General features: G+C 37.2%; 1 protein-coding gene across 10 annotated transcripts in view; it reads right to left on the bottom strand.

The window, feature by feature from the left end:
• Positions 1–18822, bottom strand: part of SEMA5A (semaphorin 5A) — a 320230-nt gene that overhangs the window by 107387 nt on the left and 194021 nt on the right. For all 10 annotated transcript variants that reach the window (XM_059854936.1, XM_059854946.1, XM_059854910.1 and 7 more), the window contains 3 exons: positions 17922–18207; positions 14481–14616; positions 10965–11169 (listed from right to left, as the gene is read on the bottom strand). In XM_059854936.1, the coding sequence (XP_059710919.1) occupies positions 10965–11169; positions 14481–14616; positions 17922–18207 (627 nt within the window). The remainder of the gene's footprint in view (positions 1–10964; positions 11170–14480; positions 14617–17921; positions 18208–18822) is intronic.

Raw genomic sequence — 18822 nt, 5'->3', positions numbered from 1 at the left:
ATTTATTACTACATCTGAATCAAACAGATGCTGCCAATATGCACACTGACCTGTGAGCATGTGCTATGAGACTATCAGTACCAAGATTTCCATCAGATGTCTTCAGAAGTCTCAAATGTTTTGGTCTGTTGGACATGAATCCTTCTTTCAAAACAACACTATCAGAAGAAATGACTATGAAAGGGCTGCTTAGGGCTGTACTGAAGGTTGTACTTAGTAGACAGTTGGTTACCTAGTTTGTACTTCCAGACAAACCAATCCCAGAGAATGCCCATTTGGCAATATACTGAAATTACAGTACCTTTTTTTGCTTTGGCAAAATCTAGCTTTACTGCACTAAAAATGACACACACACACACAAAACATGAAGCCCTGAGGCAAAGAAGACAAAAGAGTTCTTATGGTTCTAAATGGGAAACATTACTTTTGTCAAGAGACGTGCAATTTCAATATCCTGGATTCTAAGACAAAGAAATAAAACTATAAGGTTGCTACTGGTTGCTGAAATTGACTACTAAACAAACAAAGAAGTCTATATTAACTTCCCATAAAATTCTCATTAAGAGAAAAGAGTCAAATTTTGAAGCGATCTAAAATGTTTAATCAATGTCTAGGACTGGGTTTCTCAGATAATGGAGATGAGCACGTCTCAAGAGAGATGTGCTCTACTAAAGTAGAGTAGGTAATAAATACAGATATTAATTGCAAGATGAAGTGATTTGTGGGATTTAAGACTTGATATCTGACACAGAGCAGCAGTGAAGAATGCCACACTGTGCTCAAAGGAAAAAATTACTATTCAATAGAAGCACTGGATCCCTGCCAGTCTTCCAAAGTTGAGATATATAAACTCTGATTGGATCTGACTGGACAGGGAGTGCTTACCACTCTTATTATTTTTTATTGCCTTACTTTGTACCACCAAAACAATAAATACCTTGTAGGACCCAACACACGCTATGAATGCAAAAGTGCTTTCCTACTGAATAAATTTTTAAGTGCCCAGATCAAAGAAGCATTTAGATGCACAAGTAGAGAACACTATTTGTCAGATAATAACCCCCAACATATCTTGCCTGATTTCTTAACCAAGTCATATATGGTTATTTTTATTGGAAGTGTCAGAAAGACAATTGACTACTGTGCGGATCCAGAAGCATCACCAACTTGACTGAAGAGAAAGTTTCAGGAACTGTCCTCTACTCAAACTCATTTGTAGTTTGCATAGCACATGCTCCTGTGCTTCAGTCCTTAGATGAGTCAAACCCAGTACATACATCCAAATAGAACCTCAGCAGCAATTTCAGGGTAAAACACAGCCTTTGCTGAGAAATAGAGGAGGAAAGAATGATGCTGATTTTGTTTTCTAATAGTAATAAATAGGAAATTAAATGGACAGAAACAGAAACAAAACTGGAATTAGAGAGAAGAATATCAGAACCTCTCACCAGAAGTTGTTCATCTCATTACTCTCCCTACTACAATAAAGTAGTCGTAGCCACAGTACATGGTGATAGAACACAACACATACAATCATATTACACTATATTCTTTATATAATGATCTAGGAGCCAGGATATCTGGCAGTAACCAGAAAGTCTCACAGAGCTTGTTAGTTTAAAATCTTTGTCTATTTCCTAGGAAAGTGATGTAACCACTATTCTGGTTGCAGTCATCACTATTCCTCCTAAAGGTGTGGAGCCATAGAACAAAATTTCCAAGGTTTATGGGATAAGGAATAAAAATTAAAAAAAACCCTAAAAATTAGAAGGATTAATCTGTAAAGAAGTAACTCTTTGCTCCAAATATTATGACTCTTACATGATGACTTGAATAAAGTAAAATGCATGGAATGTAATTCATCTTTTGTGATATAACCTGCAGGTTACAAGATTTTTACACAAATACCACAAAAAAATATAATCAAGCATCTTCACATTTTGATGAATGACAAGACACATAACAAAGTAAGGCAGATCTTTATTGAGAAATTCTTTAACTTGTTAAGATTTGCCATGTCCTATGACCAGAGCAAGGGGAAAAAAATGCCAATGATTATTAGTGCCACTGCTTGTAAATCCTTAGTTGTAAATCTCTGGATTTATTGAGGTTTACAAGGAAAAATTATGCAGAATGAAGAAGTTTGTAAGCATCAACAAAACCAGGAGCTCAGTAGAATATCCCATTTAATGACTGTTTTCCTCACACTAAATCTTGTACATGTCATGGACAAATACTTGTGATCCAACTTTGGTATTTTTAGGGTCGCAGTTGAGTTTCATGTAAGGTTCAAACTTTTATTTCTCCCCATGATCTAACTATTTCACTTTCTTCTTTAGTTGGCATGGGTTTATTGAATCATTCCTATGCATGTCCACCTTAAAAGAAATGCTTGGGGTTTTTTTTTTAAGTAAAAGGCCCTGTGGAATATTCTAAAGAAGATTCAACAACATGAATCTTGACTGTGACAAAGTCAAATCCCTTCAAAGGGAAAGCTTCCTCTCCACATCTCTCAGGAAGAGTCCTGAGTAATGTATACTCACAGAAAGGCTACACAGTTGGTACAAAGATCAAATTTCACCCCAAAATAAGGCTAATTCCAACACTGCTTCCAAAATTAGGACCAAGCCTGTTGACTGGCAGTGCACCAATTGGGGCAAAATGAGAGTTTTGAAGGTAGGTGTAGACCACAATAGATCTTAGCTTTGAAGACAGCGGGACAACACTAAGCACCACGTAAGATACCTCTCTTGCTCACAGCTTCATATTTTCTGCATTTTAATTACCTAATAAAAAATAACCACAGGGGTTGTCAAGTCTGGTTTCTTCTTCAGGAAGAAGAAGTGATATTAAAAAAAAAAAAAAAGAGAAAAAAGGAAGCAGGAAAGGCTACTTGGCCATTCTAAGTTTATAAAGTAGTCAAACAGGATTTGAAAGCTCAGCATCACTATGACAAAGAGGAGCTGTTCTTTTTTAATGGAAGGTTGAGACTTTGTCTCCAGCTCTTTACAATCTGTTTCCCTCCCTGGCCCACACATTAATCTCACTCCCATGCAAGGAGAGCCAGCTGTTCTTCAGCCAGTAGCTTCTTCTTGTAGCAATTCTGATTTCCAGCGGCAGCACACGCTGTATGTTCTTCGGACATTTATTTCTAGCCTTTATCTGACAGAGCTGGGCAATTATAAAGACATAATGATAATTTGTGAACAGAAAAAAAGGGCTACTCCTACTTAAATGTGTCCCTTGAGAAAACAGAACACCATCTACTTGCAGCAGACAATTCATGAACCTGATAACTAAAATATGAACAAACTCTATGAGCAAATAGCAGAAACAAACTAATCAAAATCATGACCTATTTATGGGTTGATTATAATAACAAAAAATGACTACAAATCAGTGCTGGGTAATTTGTGAACCAAATAAAGGGCTTCAATTCTCACATATAAATTGCTGTCAATGAATAATTTAACCAGCTCTAGTTGGAGCCATCTATTTATTAAGAAAGCTCACCAACTGGATCTGGCAGAATGATTCATCTCTATACACAGTGATAAAGCCAAGGGAAATCAGTACTGCTGGACATTTTAAATGCCCAGTTTGATCGTCTGGAGCCACACATTATAATACATAACTCTGTAGCCCTGATTTTAGATGTAGCCACTCTCATTTAGTACCATTTTAATACCACTTAGCCCAGTATGGATGACACAATACATAAGACAGAGAAAAATAAACGTTTCTTTTGTTAAATTACATAGAAAAAAACCAAAGTTTTGCATTATCCTCCTTTGCCTTTAGAGATATTCTTCATGGAAAAGGACATAAATATGCTAGCAGAAATATACAGCAAGCCTTCTTAGAAAAGCTAGGATAAATCCCACAGTGATCATTAGACTCTTCAAGACAAAACAATACAATATTTTACATCTTTTTTTAAAACTTTGCAGAGTTTTTTCCTGAAAAGATTAGCAATATAAACAAACTGCCAATTAAAGTAGGGTTTTCCTTTATCATAAATAGGTGTCACTGCAAAAGCTGAAGAGAGTAAGGTTATTAATTGTATTGCTCCCTGATTGACTTTTTGAAACAAATGTTCAAGATCATCACATTTCTATCAGCACTGGTGTCTTCCAACATGCACCACCTTTCCCAATCAAAGTAACTGATGAGTATCCTTCCTTCAAGGTACTGGAAATGGCATTGCATAAGGCCAGAAGGCAACAACTTACAGGGAAATAGTTTTAAAGCCATTGCAAGGGTGCTTTACAACTCTGTAAAAGCACACTATACCTTTTTCAAGCAAAGGCATAAAAAATAAAAATAACTGTGTTTTCTGTAACAACAAAAGAAAAATGGTTTTTAAAAAGTGACAACTGTGTGCCACAGTGTATATGCTCCATTATCCATCTTGTACTCTGATTTCACTGTTTCTGGTTTTGAGCAAGAAAGGATAAATCCATACAAATAGACTATTATTTTCACAGTTGACTTCTGACTTGAATTACAACTACTTTGGTCCCTGTTGTTATTGCATTCATATTGTAATTTCTAGACGAAGAAAGTGGTTCTTAACTGAGATGAAAAGTCTGTATCTCCTTTCTACAGAAATTATCTACAAATTACTTCCAAGAACCTCAATTCACTTAAGATAATGCAGTCAGGAATAGCACTAAATTAGAAAAAATGCAGCCAACTTAAGCTTTGTTGCTCTCTCCACCATGCATGAAACATATATAAACACATATCTTTGCTTATAACTTTTAGGATAGCAACTGCACAGATATTACATATATTCTGACACCATGTGTACTGAACTGTGAAAGCTAGACACTAGATCAGAAGCTGTAGTCTGACAGGAAAATGACAATATTTCATCAGAGACTTTTAAGTAAGAACACACACAACTTTTTATCTTGCTAAGACCTTGGGTTGCTTCCTAGAAAAAAATGAAGTGTACTGATTACAAATGAAAATTTACAATATGGAACTGTAAAAAAAATCACAAAGGAATCATATCACGGAGTACTTTGCATCAGTTTACTCCCATCTAGAAAGACAAATAGAAGAAATACAAACTGTTATGATGGCATTCCCAAACTGAGTTTCAAGCAAACTTCCAAATATCTTTATTAGATTTGGACTAGTTTTTGTATAGTCTACAGTTTCAGGGCTTCGTAAGAAAAAAATGTTACATTTGTGGATATTTACTACCTGTTTCAACGCTTCTAAAGGCAAATGTATGAAAATTCTATCAGCATTTTCCAAAAATATCTTTTGAAGTTTCTTCATGAAACCTCTCCACTTGTTCATTATAATTGCTGTATGTGTTTCATCAGAATTATTTTTGTCATTATTCTCAGCACTGCTACCTGCAATTTTTAGAACTTTTTGGAAACCTGTTGTAACATCCTCCAGTGACCTTTAAGCCCCAGATAAAACCTGGATTTTTGGCATAAAAATTGTGGCTCACTTCAGTGAACAATTCACTCTTTAGATACATGCAATGTAGCCAACAATAAATCTTGCTTCAGGTTTCATACTCTCTTTCTAGGTCAGTCCTACCCCAATTTCATCAATACTGTACTATAAATCCCAATAACTGAGATCTACCACTGGGCATATACCACTTCTACTCAGCATACAGAAGGGACATTCTCTGTGCAGTGGGATTGAAAAACAGAAAAAAAACATGGGAGTTTTTTCACCAAGCAGTTTTTAAGGATGGCCTTTATAGTTTTTCACCAGACAGGGCAAGTATTACCTTTTCTGAACTCCCAAGTTCATTATATGTTCATAATGCCCTCAAACTAGACACTATATCTAATAATTTTCTTATTCATTTGAGTAAATAAATACATTTTGAAAAAGTCCTCTGAATAAGGGCTACCTGCTCTTGCTGCAGCATCCTATTTTGAAAAAACCTATCAGCAACATTTTTAACCATGGGACACCTAGGCACTCATAGTGTAGGGAAGAAATAAAATGGAGGAAAGAAATACAAAGATGGGGAGAAAGGACAAAAGAGAGAGAAACAAACTGTGATATATTGATTGGATTTTTTTTTTTAAATGAAGAAAGAGGCCTTTCAAACTTAGACAGTTTTAAGGATATTTAGTGTTTATATAGCTTGCTCTACATTTCATGTATTGTTATAGATGGTTTTTAGCTCAGAACATCATGAATGTTTTAGTTCATCTGTGCATGCTTTCTTTGATCTTCCTTTTTAAATCATGGAAAATTGTTCCAGGGATTTCTTCTCGCCTAAAGCCAGCAGCACAAAATGTGCAGGAATTGATATATCCCTTCATTCTGTGTTAGAAGTCAGTACAGTGAAAGATTAAGATGTTTCTCCAAAGTTCCAAAGCATATTTTTTACATAAGCAGTAGCTGTTAAGCCCTAGCACACCAGAATCTCCTAGCAGAATGATGATTTGGCAAAGGTTTAGGAAATGAAGACTGTTGACTCGGCAGATTAATGCATTTGTTTATTTACTCCCAGTCTCTCCTAAAGTAATACTACATCAGTAATACTGCATCTATTGAAGGTTTAATCAAATTAGATTATACTTTTATATTCCCTGGGTCATTCTCCCCTGTAATATTTGTATTCTAACAACAGGGTGGGTAGGTGAGAAAAAGAACGTTCTCTTAACTATTGGCCATCTGTTTAAAAAACCAGGATTTTTGCTTTGAACAACAAAGACAGCAGAACATTCATTTTTGTTAAATCCAATCTGTATGCCTCCTTTTCCACTGAAACTTTGTGCATTTTAAAATGCACAAAGAGAACATTGGAATGAATTATAACGACTAAAGTTATGTAGTGTACATCTCTCACAGCATGGTTTGGATCCATCCTACTTTACACTGCTAAGTGAAAATTGCATACTGGCAGAACTCACATCAGAGTTGAATGCACTTCCTTAGAGGCAGCAGAAAGTACAATGGCATCTATTATAACAGCCTTGAATAAAAATGCAATTTAGCCCAATCAATTTGACATGATACTGGCATAGTATAGGCACAGGATAATTCAGGCTGGAAAGGAGATCAGAAGGTCTCAAGTCCAACCTTCTGCTCAAAAGACAGCTAGGTATAAGAGACTGTGTTGCTGTCTGGTCTCAAAAACCTCCAAGAATGGAGACTGCACAACCTGTTGCTTGGCTTTCCTAGAAATGAGAAAGTTTTTCTTTATATCCAGTCTGAAATTCTCTGCCTGTTGTCTCTTGTCTTTCCACCATGCACCAGTGTGAAGAGCATGTCACCATTCTACATGTAAACTCCCTGTAGGCTCCCCACAATGCCTTTTGTCCTCAAGGATGAACAAGGCCAGCTCCCTCCACTTCCTTTCCTAGGGCATGGTGCTCCAGCCTCCAACAGAAAGCAGCTCTCCAGTGAATTTCCTCCATTTTATCCATGTCCTTCTTGAACTGGGGGAGGCCAAAACTGGGGAACAACCTCCTCCCTTGATCTCCTGGCTGTGCTCCTGATAATACATCCCAAGATGCTCTTGGCTGTCTTTGCAGTGATGGCATCCCTTCAGCATGCCTAAGTCCTTTGGAAGGCACATCCTCCAGTGTAACTACTGGTACCCTAGTGGGGTGCCACCTGCACACATGACAGAGCGCACTCCTTGTCCTCTTCCAGGTCACTGATTAAAAATGTCAAATAGGACAGTACCCGGCTCCTTATCACTTCTACACATCACATTAAAACTACCCTCTGAGCCTGACATCCTAGCAGGTTTTATAGATCCAGCTGCCCACCCATATGGACCCTATATCCTGATTTGGATATATGAATATCATGGGAGACAGTGTCAAAAGTCTTGCTAAAGTTGAGGTACTACTTTCTCCTCATGCACAAATCCAGACATTTTACAACAGAAAGTAATCAGATTTTCAGATGAGCTTAACCCTTGAGCAATCCATGTTAAATGTTCCAAATCACCTTTTTCTCCATCATGTGCCAAGAGAAGTGTGCTCCAAGCAGGTATCCTCCTTGACTTTTCCAGGGACAGAATGCCCACTAGACTCTTGCTCCTCAGGTCATGGAATCATAGAACTGTTTAGCTTGGAAAAGACCTTTAAGACCATCCAGTCTGATTGTTAACCCAGCACTGACCAATCCACCACCAAACTATGTTCCTAAGCCCCTCATTTACATGTCTTTCAAGCATCTCCAGGGATGGTGAGTCCACCACTTCCCTGAGCAGCCTGTTCTAATGCCTGAATACTGTTTCAAGGAAGAATTTTTTCCTAATATCCAATCTAAATCTCCTCTGGCAAAACTGGACGAGGTTTCCTCTGGTCCTATTGCTTGTTACTTGTGAGAAGAGATGTACCCCAACCTGGCTACAACCTCTTCTCAGGAAACTGTAGAGAGGATAATTTCCCTCTGAGCCTCCTTTTCTTCAGGCTAAACAGGCACTCTTCCCTCTGGCACTCCTCACAACACTGGTGCTCCAGAGCCTTCCCCAGCTCTGCTGCCCTTTGCTGGACAGCCTCCAGCACCTCAATGTCCTTTTTGTAGTGGAGGGCCTGAACACAGGTTTCAAGGTGCAGCCACACCAATGGTTGAGTACAGGATGAAGGTCACAGCCTGGTCCTGCTCACCACATGGTTGCTGATACAGGCCAGGATGCCTTGGCCTTCTTGGCCACCTGGACACACCTGGATCATGTTTCACTGCTGTTGACCAGCACCCCCAGGGTGCTTGTCATCTTTTATTACTTTGTCTCTTTTTTGAAGATGCAGCATTGTGGTAAAAAATTAATTCCAAGTTTAATTTACCAACACTTTTAATGATGCAAATAAATTTAATCAGGAAAGTTATAATGACAAAAATTCTCAGAGTGGTAGTAATTGTCACCCCAGTCTTTCATCTCTCCCAAATACACACATGCTGTACAGTGTTAGCAGCTTGGGCTAGAGGACATTTTATGTGGGAGTAAAGCTGGACACCGGGGAAATTCAAAAGCCTTAAACCTGGGTTATTTCCAAAATTATCATTTGTTTTCAAAGTTAAGGTCACTGCCTTTTACTTTCTCTTGTTTACAGAAGTAGTGGTAATTTCTCAGTAATCTTTTACTATATTCAGTTTATGGTGAAAACTCAATGCTAACTACTCCACAGTTTCTACATAAACAAAGGCAGGGCTCAGGAGAAATAAGATGCTGCAAAATTAACAATATAATGAAACTGAAATTATAATCTGAACCCCAGAAGTAGGCAAAGTACCACCTTTCTCTTACAATCTTAACATATAAATAAATGATTCTGTGTAATTTGGTACATCTTGGAATTTTTAAACTACACTTATGCACTGTACCTGTGGTATTTGTATATGAACATGTGGTAACTACAAATTTTACCAAAAGTGAGTAATAATATTTCTTAGAAAATAAGTCCGAACACTTACACTCCATTGGGGTAAAAGGAATGTTAACAAAATCCACTGTGATTCAGTGAAATACATGTGAAATAGAATTAACTACATCAAGAAAACTGCAAGAAGAGAATGGGGGTTTTACCATATGCTTTCTCACACTTATAAAACATACACTGTCCACTTACAGGAAAGCATGTGCAGAGTTTAGACTAAAGATCCAGCTAAGATAAGTACCTTGCTTCCATGAATGATCAAAACCAGACATACAGAGAAGAATGAAAGTGAAAGGCAAGCATACATCACAAGGAGCATAGAAGAAGTATATTTTTTTTAGCAGCACAAAAAGAACACAGAATCACTCCTGAACACAATTTATTAATGAACCATGAAGCGTAAAATTTTAGATCCTCACTTCCTGACTCAAATGTAAATGGTTACACACCAAGGGAAACTGAAACCTAAAGACAGAATTATGACAAAAGTCATTATTCGTGGTGCTTCCAAGACTGTAAATAATGCAAATATCCCTCAATGTAGTAATAGTCTCTTCATATAAAACCAATTCAGTGCATGTATCAGTAATTCAGGTTTGGTCAGGAGGCCTCTACAATACAAACACCAATTAGTATTGGCATGATTTCACTTAAAATGCTGTGATTCACCAACCAACCGGCTGTTTTGAGTAGAACTGGTCAAATCCAAGCATATTTTAACCTATCAAAAGCTTTTCTGTTACTGCCCAGCTTCCAAAGAGCACAATGAGACAAACTCAACATTAACAAACCATTGCTTTGATGAACTATTCCCGACTAATGTGCATAAGTCCAGGTACTTAGGAACTATCCTAAGTTTTATGCCTTAAGTCTTTAAACATATTAGTTCAATTTAGTATTTCAGACTTAGCTGGGGACACCTTTGTTCTGCAAAAAAGTTCTCCAAAACCCTCACTATTTTAAATTTTGAAATTTTGAACCAAGAAGGCAAGAGCTCTAACGTAGACAATACAAAGTGGAGAGTTGTTTTTTTTTTTCATGCTAAGCTTACATATAAATGGGCAAACAATGAGGCAGGGTATAAAACTGCATAATGAATATCTTAAAAATGAGACAAAAAGCAAAGTTAAGAAAATATATTTGAGAAAAAATTCAGAAACAGAAAGAGTAGCTTTGTATTTGATATTTACAAAGTTACTTCTTTATCAGAGAGTCCTAAACCGTCTTGTCTTGGGCCCTTAACTCTGTACCTTTAACTAAGTAAGTGAAACAAAAGATCGTGACACTTTGGAAGTCCTGTTTGTAGAATTTCCAGTGCTTGATTTGATTTACAAACTTCACAGCTTCAAAGAGAACAGGAAACAGACACCAAAATTGGAGCTCACAAAATAACATAAAAGACATTGTAGTGGCTAAATTGATCTATTTAGAAAAGGTAGAAGATAGGTGATTGTGTCAAAGAGGAAAAGCCGATGTTCAAGGTGCTGTACACCTTGTATTTCATAAGTAATTAACAGAACATTAAGACCCAAAGACCTCGTGAACTTTTGCAGTTATTCCAGCAAGGAAGATTCATACCTGTGGCAAGATATATAATATGGAAAAGCATGTCCTTGCCCTGCACAACATCCACAACCACATGGGAAAATCGGCTGTTGTCTTCCATGAAGTAAGGAATTGGAATAACTGGTTGAACAACCTCATGCATTAAGAAGAATTTTTGTGCATCTTGAAGATTTCTCTCAGTCAGATTTACGTACAAACCCTGGTCCATGGTGCCACACTGTAAAGACAGAAAAGTAGCATGACTGTATGTGTCAACAATAACAATAGATTTACTCTCTGATTTACAGCACAAGAAAATAAAAGCAAGAGCATATCTTGTAATGACAATGTGGATCTTGACTTTCAGGTTCCATGTCGGTGCTAACCAGACTGCCCAAGGACTCAGGGAGCTCAGTTTTCCTGAGGCAGTACTATGGAGGCTCCCTAATTCTAAACAATATGGAAGAGCACCAGATTGACCAGCACAAGTGGATTATGGAGATATTTTGCTATATTCTATGTTCATAGGGCAGAAAGGAGAAAAACTACCATTCAAAAAGCCAAATGATTTTCTGTCTAGTTTTCGTTACAATTTTCACAGACCTCAGTGCTAAAGACATAAAAAATTTTCAAAGGAAACCCCATGCCAGGGGTCTGGCAGAAATCCCAGGTGAAAGTACAACATGTAGTTCTAGAAGATTCTTAGGACTCTGTCCTAAGTAGCAAAAATGGACAGTGCAGAGCTCTATTAAATATTATCCACAGCAAAGACTTCTTTGCATTAAAACTGACCATATTTTAAACAATAAAACCGGGCTCTTTTCTTAAAGGAAAACATCCACTAGCTGCATGGACAAGTTTCAAACACAAATAAACAAAGCGAAATAACTGGGAATTAATTATAACATATTTGTGTTCAACCAAGGACACAAAAGAGAAAGCTTCTTAATGCATGGGAATATATAAACATTTACATGTTTACTCAGGCATAAATGCATCAGAGAAGTAAAGCACTACTTCACAATATTTATCAAATATTTGGGTGACGTGAAAGGCATAACTAAGTCACCATTTTTATTCTGCTTTACTATGTCATAAAGTATGCCATGAATTACAGCATGAGCAAAATAATAGTGTGCCAAACCATACCAGTTTTTTAAATTATTATTATTACCATATTTTCAATCCAAAATTGAGTGATTGTTCCAAATACACAAATGTTTAAAAAAGTCAAACAAATATTTCATAATGGGAGATCACATGACGAAGAATGATAAATTAGCAACTGGCAGGAAACAGTTACTTGCTCTGTATGTCAGACCAGTGAAAAAAATAAACCACACCAAAGAAGTTCTCTGGATCTACCAAGTAGGAAAAATTCCAACTGAATAGCCATAGTACTCTGAAATGCAAATGGTCCTTGGTCTTATGATAAGACATTGCCCTGTCTAAAGAGAAAAGCAATGATCTCTGAAGAAAACAATGTTCCTCAAAACTGGTACTCCAATAGTATTCTAAAATGGAAAATAATTCATGAATAAAAACCAACCTTGGAAATACAATGTCCGATGTTACTATATCTACATAGCAGTAGTCTTCCTTCAAATGGCAGACTTGTCTCTGTTGCTACTGAGTAGGTGAATACTCAGAGGATAAATCTACTGCTGGGACTACACAAACAGAACTTCTGATCCTTTATCAGAACTACTCTGCCAAAGTTCTTTCTCAGAAGGAAACCAATGACTCAGTCAGTGAATATATCCCATCCATGTGAGGTGTGTACTCTAAAGTCACAAAGTCAAGCCACAAAAAAATGGTTAAACCTCTAACCATTAGACTAACTTCTAGTATGCATCACTGCTGCAGTTATGGAGCCAGAAATGTAGCAGAAAGTTATTCAAGGGAATAAAAAAGCAGCATCAGCAAAAGAAGAGAAGCTGGACATTAGGGATACCTAGAGATCAGTTGACATCAATTGCCTTCAATATTGTGTTGTAAAAGGCCACATTACAGCTCTGAACACTAGCTCTGCCTTCAAAGCTGTTTGTGGCTCAGTGAGATATGATACAGCTGTTGTCACTGTTCTTGCAAATTGGATGAAGCACCAGCTGCATTAAAATCAGCCAGGCCATCTAAGAAATAAATTTCAACACCTGTCTTGACTGGGACTTGGAGACATGCACTAACAGTACAGCAGAGACCTAAACTGTTTTTACACAGCCATCAGGCTGTCATCTTTCTTTGTAAGTACCATTCAGAGTGAGCTGCTCTCACAATAATTAACACCACATTAATGCAAAGTTTGTAGTGAGAGTTTAATAAGTTTTATTGGATGTGCTTACCTAGTCAGAAAGGTGATAGGATTTTTACATACAAGCCTTTTTTCAGGCTTCCTCCTTCAAAAATTTAGCCTCTCTTAGACCCTCTTCCTATCACTATTTTGACAATACAAGTATTTCTACAGCAGTTGAAAAGCTGCATACAAATACAGCCTGCTTGTGAAGGCTTCTGGCATACTTAGAGTCTTGGCTGATGACAAACAAACTACTTAGGAAAGGTAACATGGCTCTAGCCTGTAACCTGTGCCTTATTTTCCTTCATTTGCATAGATCAGGAAGTAATAAAACTATCTACCATCCCAAATGGGTGATTCTTTTTCATGCTAGCAAAGACCTTATGACCCTTACAAGCTAGGGAAGGCTGTTCCAGGAGCAGAAGTGAACTTGTGAAATTGCATTGAGATTAAGTGAGGGTGAAAGGTGGATAGAGGTGACTACACTTAAATACCTTGGTCAAAAGCTATTGTTGTTAATCACAACATCAATGCTGCTTTTCCTTCCATATCCCTTGCAAGGAACACACTCATTAAAATTGTCCTGGTAGGAGTGGTGACTATGAAAAAGATGAAAACAATGCATATGTGCTTACTGAAATACCCCTTTCTTTTTGCAGAGTTCCTCTAAATGACCCACTCTGGACTAACTGGTTTTACACTGTCAGACAGATGCACACTCTGAGGCCAACAAGTTCAAATGAGGGGAAGAACATGTCACAAATTCTTTTAATCTGACTCTTCAGGGAGTGTGAACCACCTTGCACAAAAAATATATACAATTCTGACCACTCCTCCTTCACCACCTCCTCTCACTTTCTTTTTTCTGCCAGACACTGTTCCATTTTTTAAGTCCTAATAGCACAAACACATTGTAAAAGAGAATAGTAGTTTGATCATACTTCAGACAGAAGTTAATGTCACCTTGACAGACAACCATAGTGTTTTATTTTGACAGAAGATTGAAGTTAAGCCTTTTTTCTCCTACCCTTCAAAGTACATCTGTTTTTCAATCCAAATATTTTTGTGGAAGGATAAAATTAAAATTAAATTTGTTGAAATAAGGAGCTCTCCTAAGAACTCTTTTAATTTTAGGCTTTTTTTAAGGTCTTAGGCTACAATATAGTGAAAAACTGGATTTATAATTCATGAGCCACGCAGTACTTTGAGGAAAGCTCACATAAAATATTGTCCTTCTAAAACATTTCCATACCTACCTGAAAATTAGGGTTAGGATTGGGATATGGAAGCCAAGCAGAGCGAGAGTTCTCCTGGTATTTGAAGGGTCCATTAAAGGCCTGAGTTATGGCACTCAGATTGAAAACACAAACTGCTGAGGCTGCTATGCTGTTCCTGCAAAATAAATAAATACATTAACCTATGTAATAACACTACGAAGTCAAATTGCTGAAAAAGAAATAAAAAGGCAATAACTCTTCAATCCTTCAAGTAAATAATGAAGCAGATATGATCAGCCAGGCAATGATATCTCATGATAATGATAAATGATGAAATGATTTAGCATAGGCACTTAAAATATTCGATTTAGCATAGGCATTTAAAATATTTGTCAGCCTTACCAAGAAGCTGGTGTGGGGAAAAACTCAGAACTTCCTACTTTGTGCTGCTGCTCTAATACTGTACTATACTTCTAATACCATGAGACACCCTTTATCCAGTGCAAAGTTCAGAATGATATTATTCTCAGGGTTCAATGAAGTTTCTTCCATACAACAAATGGCTACCTAACATAAGTAAGGTTTTTCAATGTGTGGTATGTCTCTAGATCCTATGGAATCCCTGGACAGGACACATACACCAAAATCCTGTCTTCCAAGAGATGTTGTACAGCAATAAAAATGCAAGTTGCAGAAACCCATCAAGAGAAAATAACTTGGACTGCTTACAAGATATCATGTTAAAAAAATAAACATCAATACATGGCAGCTGGAGAAAACACACAATTTCCTGGGTTTGCCTTGAAAATGTGATGTACAAGGCAATGAAGTAATTCTGCATAGTGTAACGAATATAATCCTAAAGCTATGAAAGCTCCTAATATGGAAAGCTGCATTGTTCTTTTCCTCCTTTTGAGATAATGGAATAGATAATGAAGGTGTCAATTGCTTTCCTGTTGCAGCTTAAACTGCTGGCAACTGATCCACACAGCATTCTTCTCTGGTTTTTTTTTTTTTTTCCCCCACTATTTTGTTTTAAGCTTATCCTGGAATTTACACAAGGCTTAAGAAAACCTACTGTAGAAACTCCATAATGATGGGGAAAAAAAACCCTCTAACAACTAAAAAAAGAGTTAGGACATACAAATTAAATACCAGGACAAAAGAGCAATTTGCTTTCTTGTGCTTGTCTTTTTTATTTCAAAGGAAGCCAAAAGGAAGCCCAAAGCTTGAAGTTCCATGCTTACAACTTCTGCAGAATCAATCATCATCAGAGCTGATAAATCCCTGCTTATATCACTAAATGCATCTCACTAATATTATTAATTGTACCAATTTCATGAAGTCCTATGAGAACTCATGTTTCTATAAACATGAGACTCATGTTTACAGACTTTTTGGATAGTTTGAAAGAAACAAAATCAGCTTTTTCATGAAGCAGTGGCTATAGTGGACTTTATAGTCACTGATGTATAAAAGGTGCATGTTTGGGTGTCAGAGAAATGTTTCCATTTTTTCCCTCCACTAGTATATTAAAGTATATTAAAAAAGCATTAAGGTACAAAAAATTAATTTTAATTATGAAGATATAGAGACTGAAGAATTATGAATGCCATTAATGCCATTCATGAAACACCCTCTGTTGGTGTTTCATGAACAGAAAGGAATATGTTGTTCCCTGTCATAAGAAACCCTTGTGTTTCTCCACCATCACTTGCAGGCCAGAAAGGTAATCATGTGAGTTCCACCAACTATCTATGAACAGGAGTCAGCATGGGGAAGTAATCCTAGCTCCAAAATATTTCAAAAATATCTAAAAAATTTAGTTACAACATTTGATGGCAGGCATTTAAACAGAGCAACTGAAAAACCCTACCCTCAAACAGTTATAATTAATTGGTTCTTCTTTGGACAGTTCATCTCTCTTGGACAGTCAGAACATTGGGCCACAGGGGAAGAGGAATGTAGAGGCAAGGGTTAAAATACTGTCTACTTTCATGTGGCAAAGGTAGTCTTAACAATAGCAAGTCCATTTTCAGGAGAGCCAGGAAGCAGCAAGAACATCATTCCCATTCCATGGCCAAAGCCCCGTGGATTTTCTAGAGCAGAATTCCTCTGCTCAGGCTTTTCATGGCAGGAACATGTCTAGGCTACTTTGACTTCTCAAGAAAGATCTGGTTGAAGAGTGTATGTGGATGCCACCTGACAAATACCAGTCTTTTAGGATATGAACTAACTAGGAAAACAAAACAGCAAGATTAAAAGGGCTGATTGAAACAACAGCAAATTTTCTTATCCTCAGTAATCTCAAAGTCTCTGCTCTTCTCTTTCCATAACAATGTTTAGATTCCCTACATTACTCCATTGCAGAAACCAGCTGAGCTCATCATCCAACGTCATGACTTAGGAATTGCCACTGCCTGGTGCAAGCACCTCATCACTAGTCTTGCTCACAACCCCAGCTGCCAGCTCAGGAGTGAGCCTCAGTCTGGAAGATGCCTAAATGAGCTCAAATTCATGCTCACTGTCTAGAATGCATAGAGATCATAATCTGTTGGCATTAACTTGTGAATGCTTCCACCTGGTCAATGAATATTTATAAAAGGCAGGCATCCCTGTGTTCAAGGGTGCCTTACCTATGGTTTAAGTGCCCAAGGACCTTTTAAGATCTAGACAAAACTGATTTACATAGCATGACAGTACAAGAAGGTTGGAGAATCAGAACTTGAAATCAGGAAATATTCCAGTGGTCTGAACATTGGGCTGCAGAGCCATAACTCAGAGGCTGCTCTCACTGAGCAGCATTTGAACACCAGTCATCATGTTTAAATTTAAAAAGAACATTTCTGAGATAAATATCTCTTTTTTTCTAGGTCCATTCAACTTTTTAATATTTAACAAATTTGAATTTTTAAGACCAAATTGTACTTTTTTCTTTTCCTTAATTTTACCTTATTGATGTAACAGGTTCACTTAAAATTAGGTTAAATTCTTGGTTTGACCTTCAAATTCACATAAGGACATGTTAGAACTGTATTAAAATACCTAAGAGCACCTCTTGTGCTGTTTAGGGTAAGATGAGTTCTCTATGACCTGGTCAAATTCCATCGTGTCAAATTCATGATTGCGTCACATTGCAATTATAAATTATTTATTTCATAAATACATAATGCATTTGAGTATTACAATAGTCAAAAAAAAGTTAATTACTTCCTAACAATAAGACAGAATAGTCTTAAACACAACTGGCTCCCTGCAGTAAGGAAATAATAAGAATTTATTCCTTCTCTCATATTTTCAACAATTCATGTGGGAAACATTTGGAACTGATACTTGTTCACAGAAAACAGTGGATTGGGCAAAACAACAGTTTAAATTTATGATGTTTACTTGGCATATGCAGAAAAGAGTAGCTCAGAAGTTCTAGGTTTTGCTATCACAAACAGCAAGAAAATAAAATATATCATTCAGTCTACTTACACATTGGTGGTAAAAATGCCATAGATCAAGTCCAGTTCTGGCAGGAAGAAAGTACTCTGAAGTTCATTGTAGTAAAATGGAATTTCTCCAGGGCGAGAGCAGTTCAGACGAGCTTTCATGAAGGTAGTCCAGGTATCCTCCAGCACAAACTTGCCACCAATATCATTTTTGCACACCCGAGCAGCACGAGAGAAAACTGTTTTCCCACAATCATGTTCCACTGCGTTTTCCCGGAAGAAGAAGTAGGTAAAGTTCCCAATATCATAAGATGACACAAAATTTGGTTCTGAAAATAACAGAAGAAAAGATCATTTATTGCCTTCTTGTGATATATGTACTCATACTAACATGGAAGTTGGGTTTGTCTTCAAGCATTATATTTAGATAAACATACTTTTTGATATCCTTTAGGGATATGGCACCATGACATCTAAATAGACCAGCTCACATCCAGCTGGGATTATGAGATACATGAACATGATGCACTGGGGTTGGCTGGGTTAAGTTTTAAATTTTTTTCAGAGTAGCTAGCATGGCACTGTGTTTTGGATTTATGCTGGAAACAGTGTTGGTAATTCAGGGATGTTTTTGTCACTGTTGAGCAGCACTTACACAGAGCCAAGGCCTTTTCCTTCTCACACCACCCCACCAGCACAAAAGCCAGCTGAGCTGGCATCTGGGGTCAAACCATGGCACATGGCCTGACAGGTTTTGCTCCAGGTGTTAATAGAACAAGACTGTGCTGGGCAACCTTGGCTCAGCTCACTGTATTCCACCCTCAAAAGTGTCTTGGATTTTTCATTCTTCACATAAGGGCACAGTGAATTCTTACAATGTAATTACTTTATCTTTTAACTCTGTTTCTGCTTTGCCACCATGCCATTACTCCAGATGAGCAGGA

Source organism: Haemorhous mexicanus, chromosome 1 (genome assembly GCF_027477595.1).
Source record: "Haemorhous mexicanus isolate bHaeMex1 chromosome 1, bHaeMex1.pri, whole genome shotgun sequence".
NCBI lineage: Eukaryota > Metazoa > Chordata > Aves > Passeriformes > Fringillidae > Haemorhous > Haemorhous mexicanus.
This window is presented reverse-complemented; position numbering and strand designations above follow the sequence as displayed.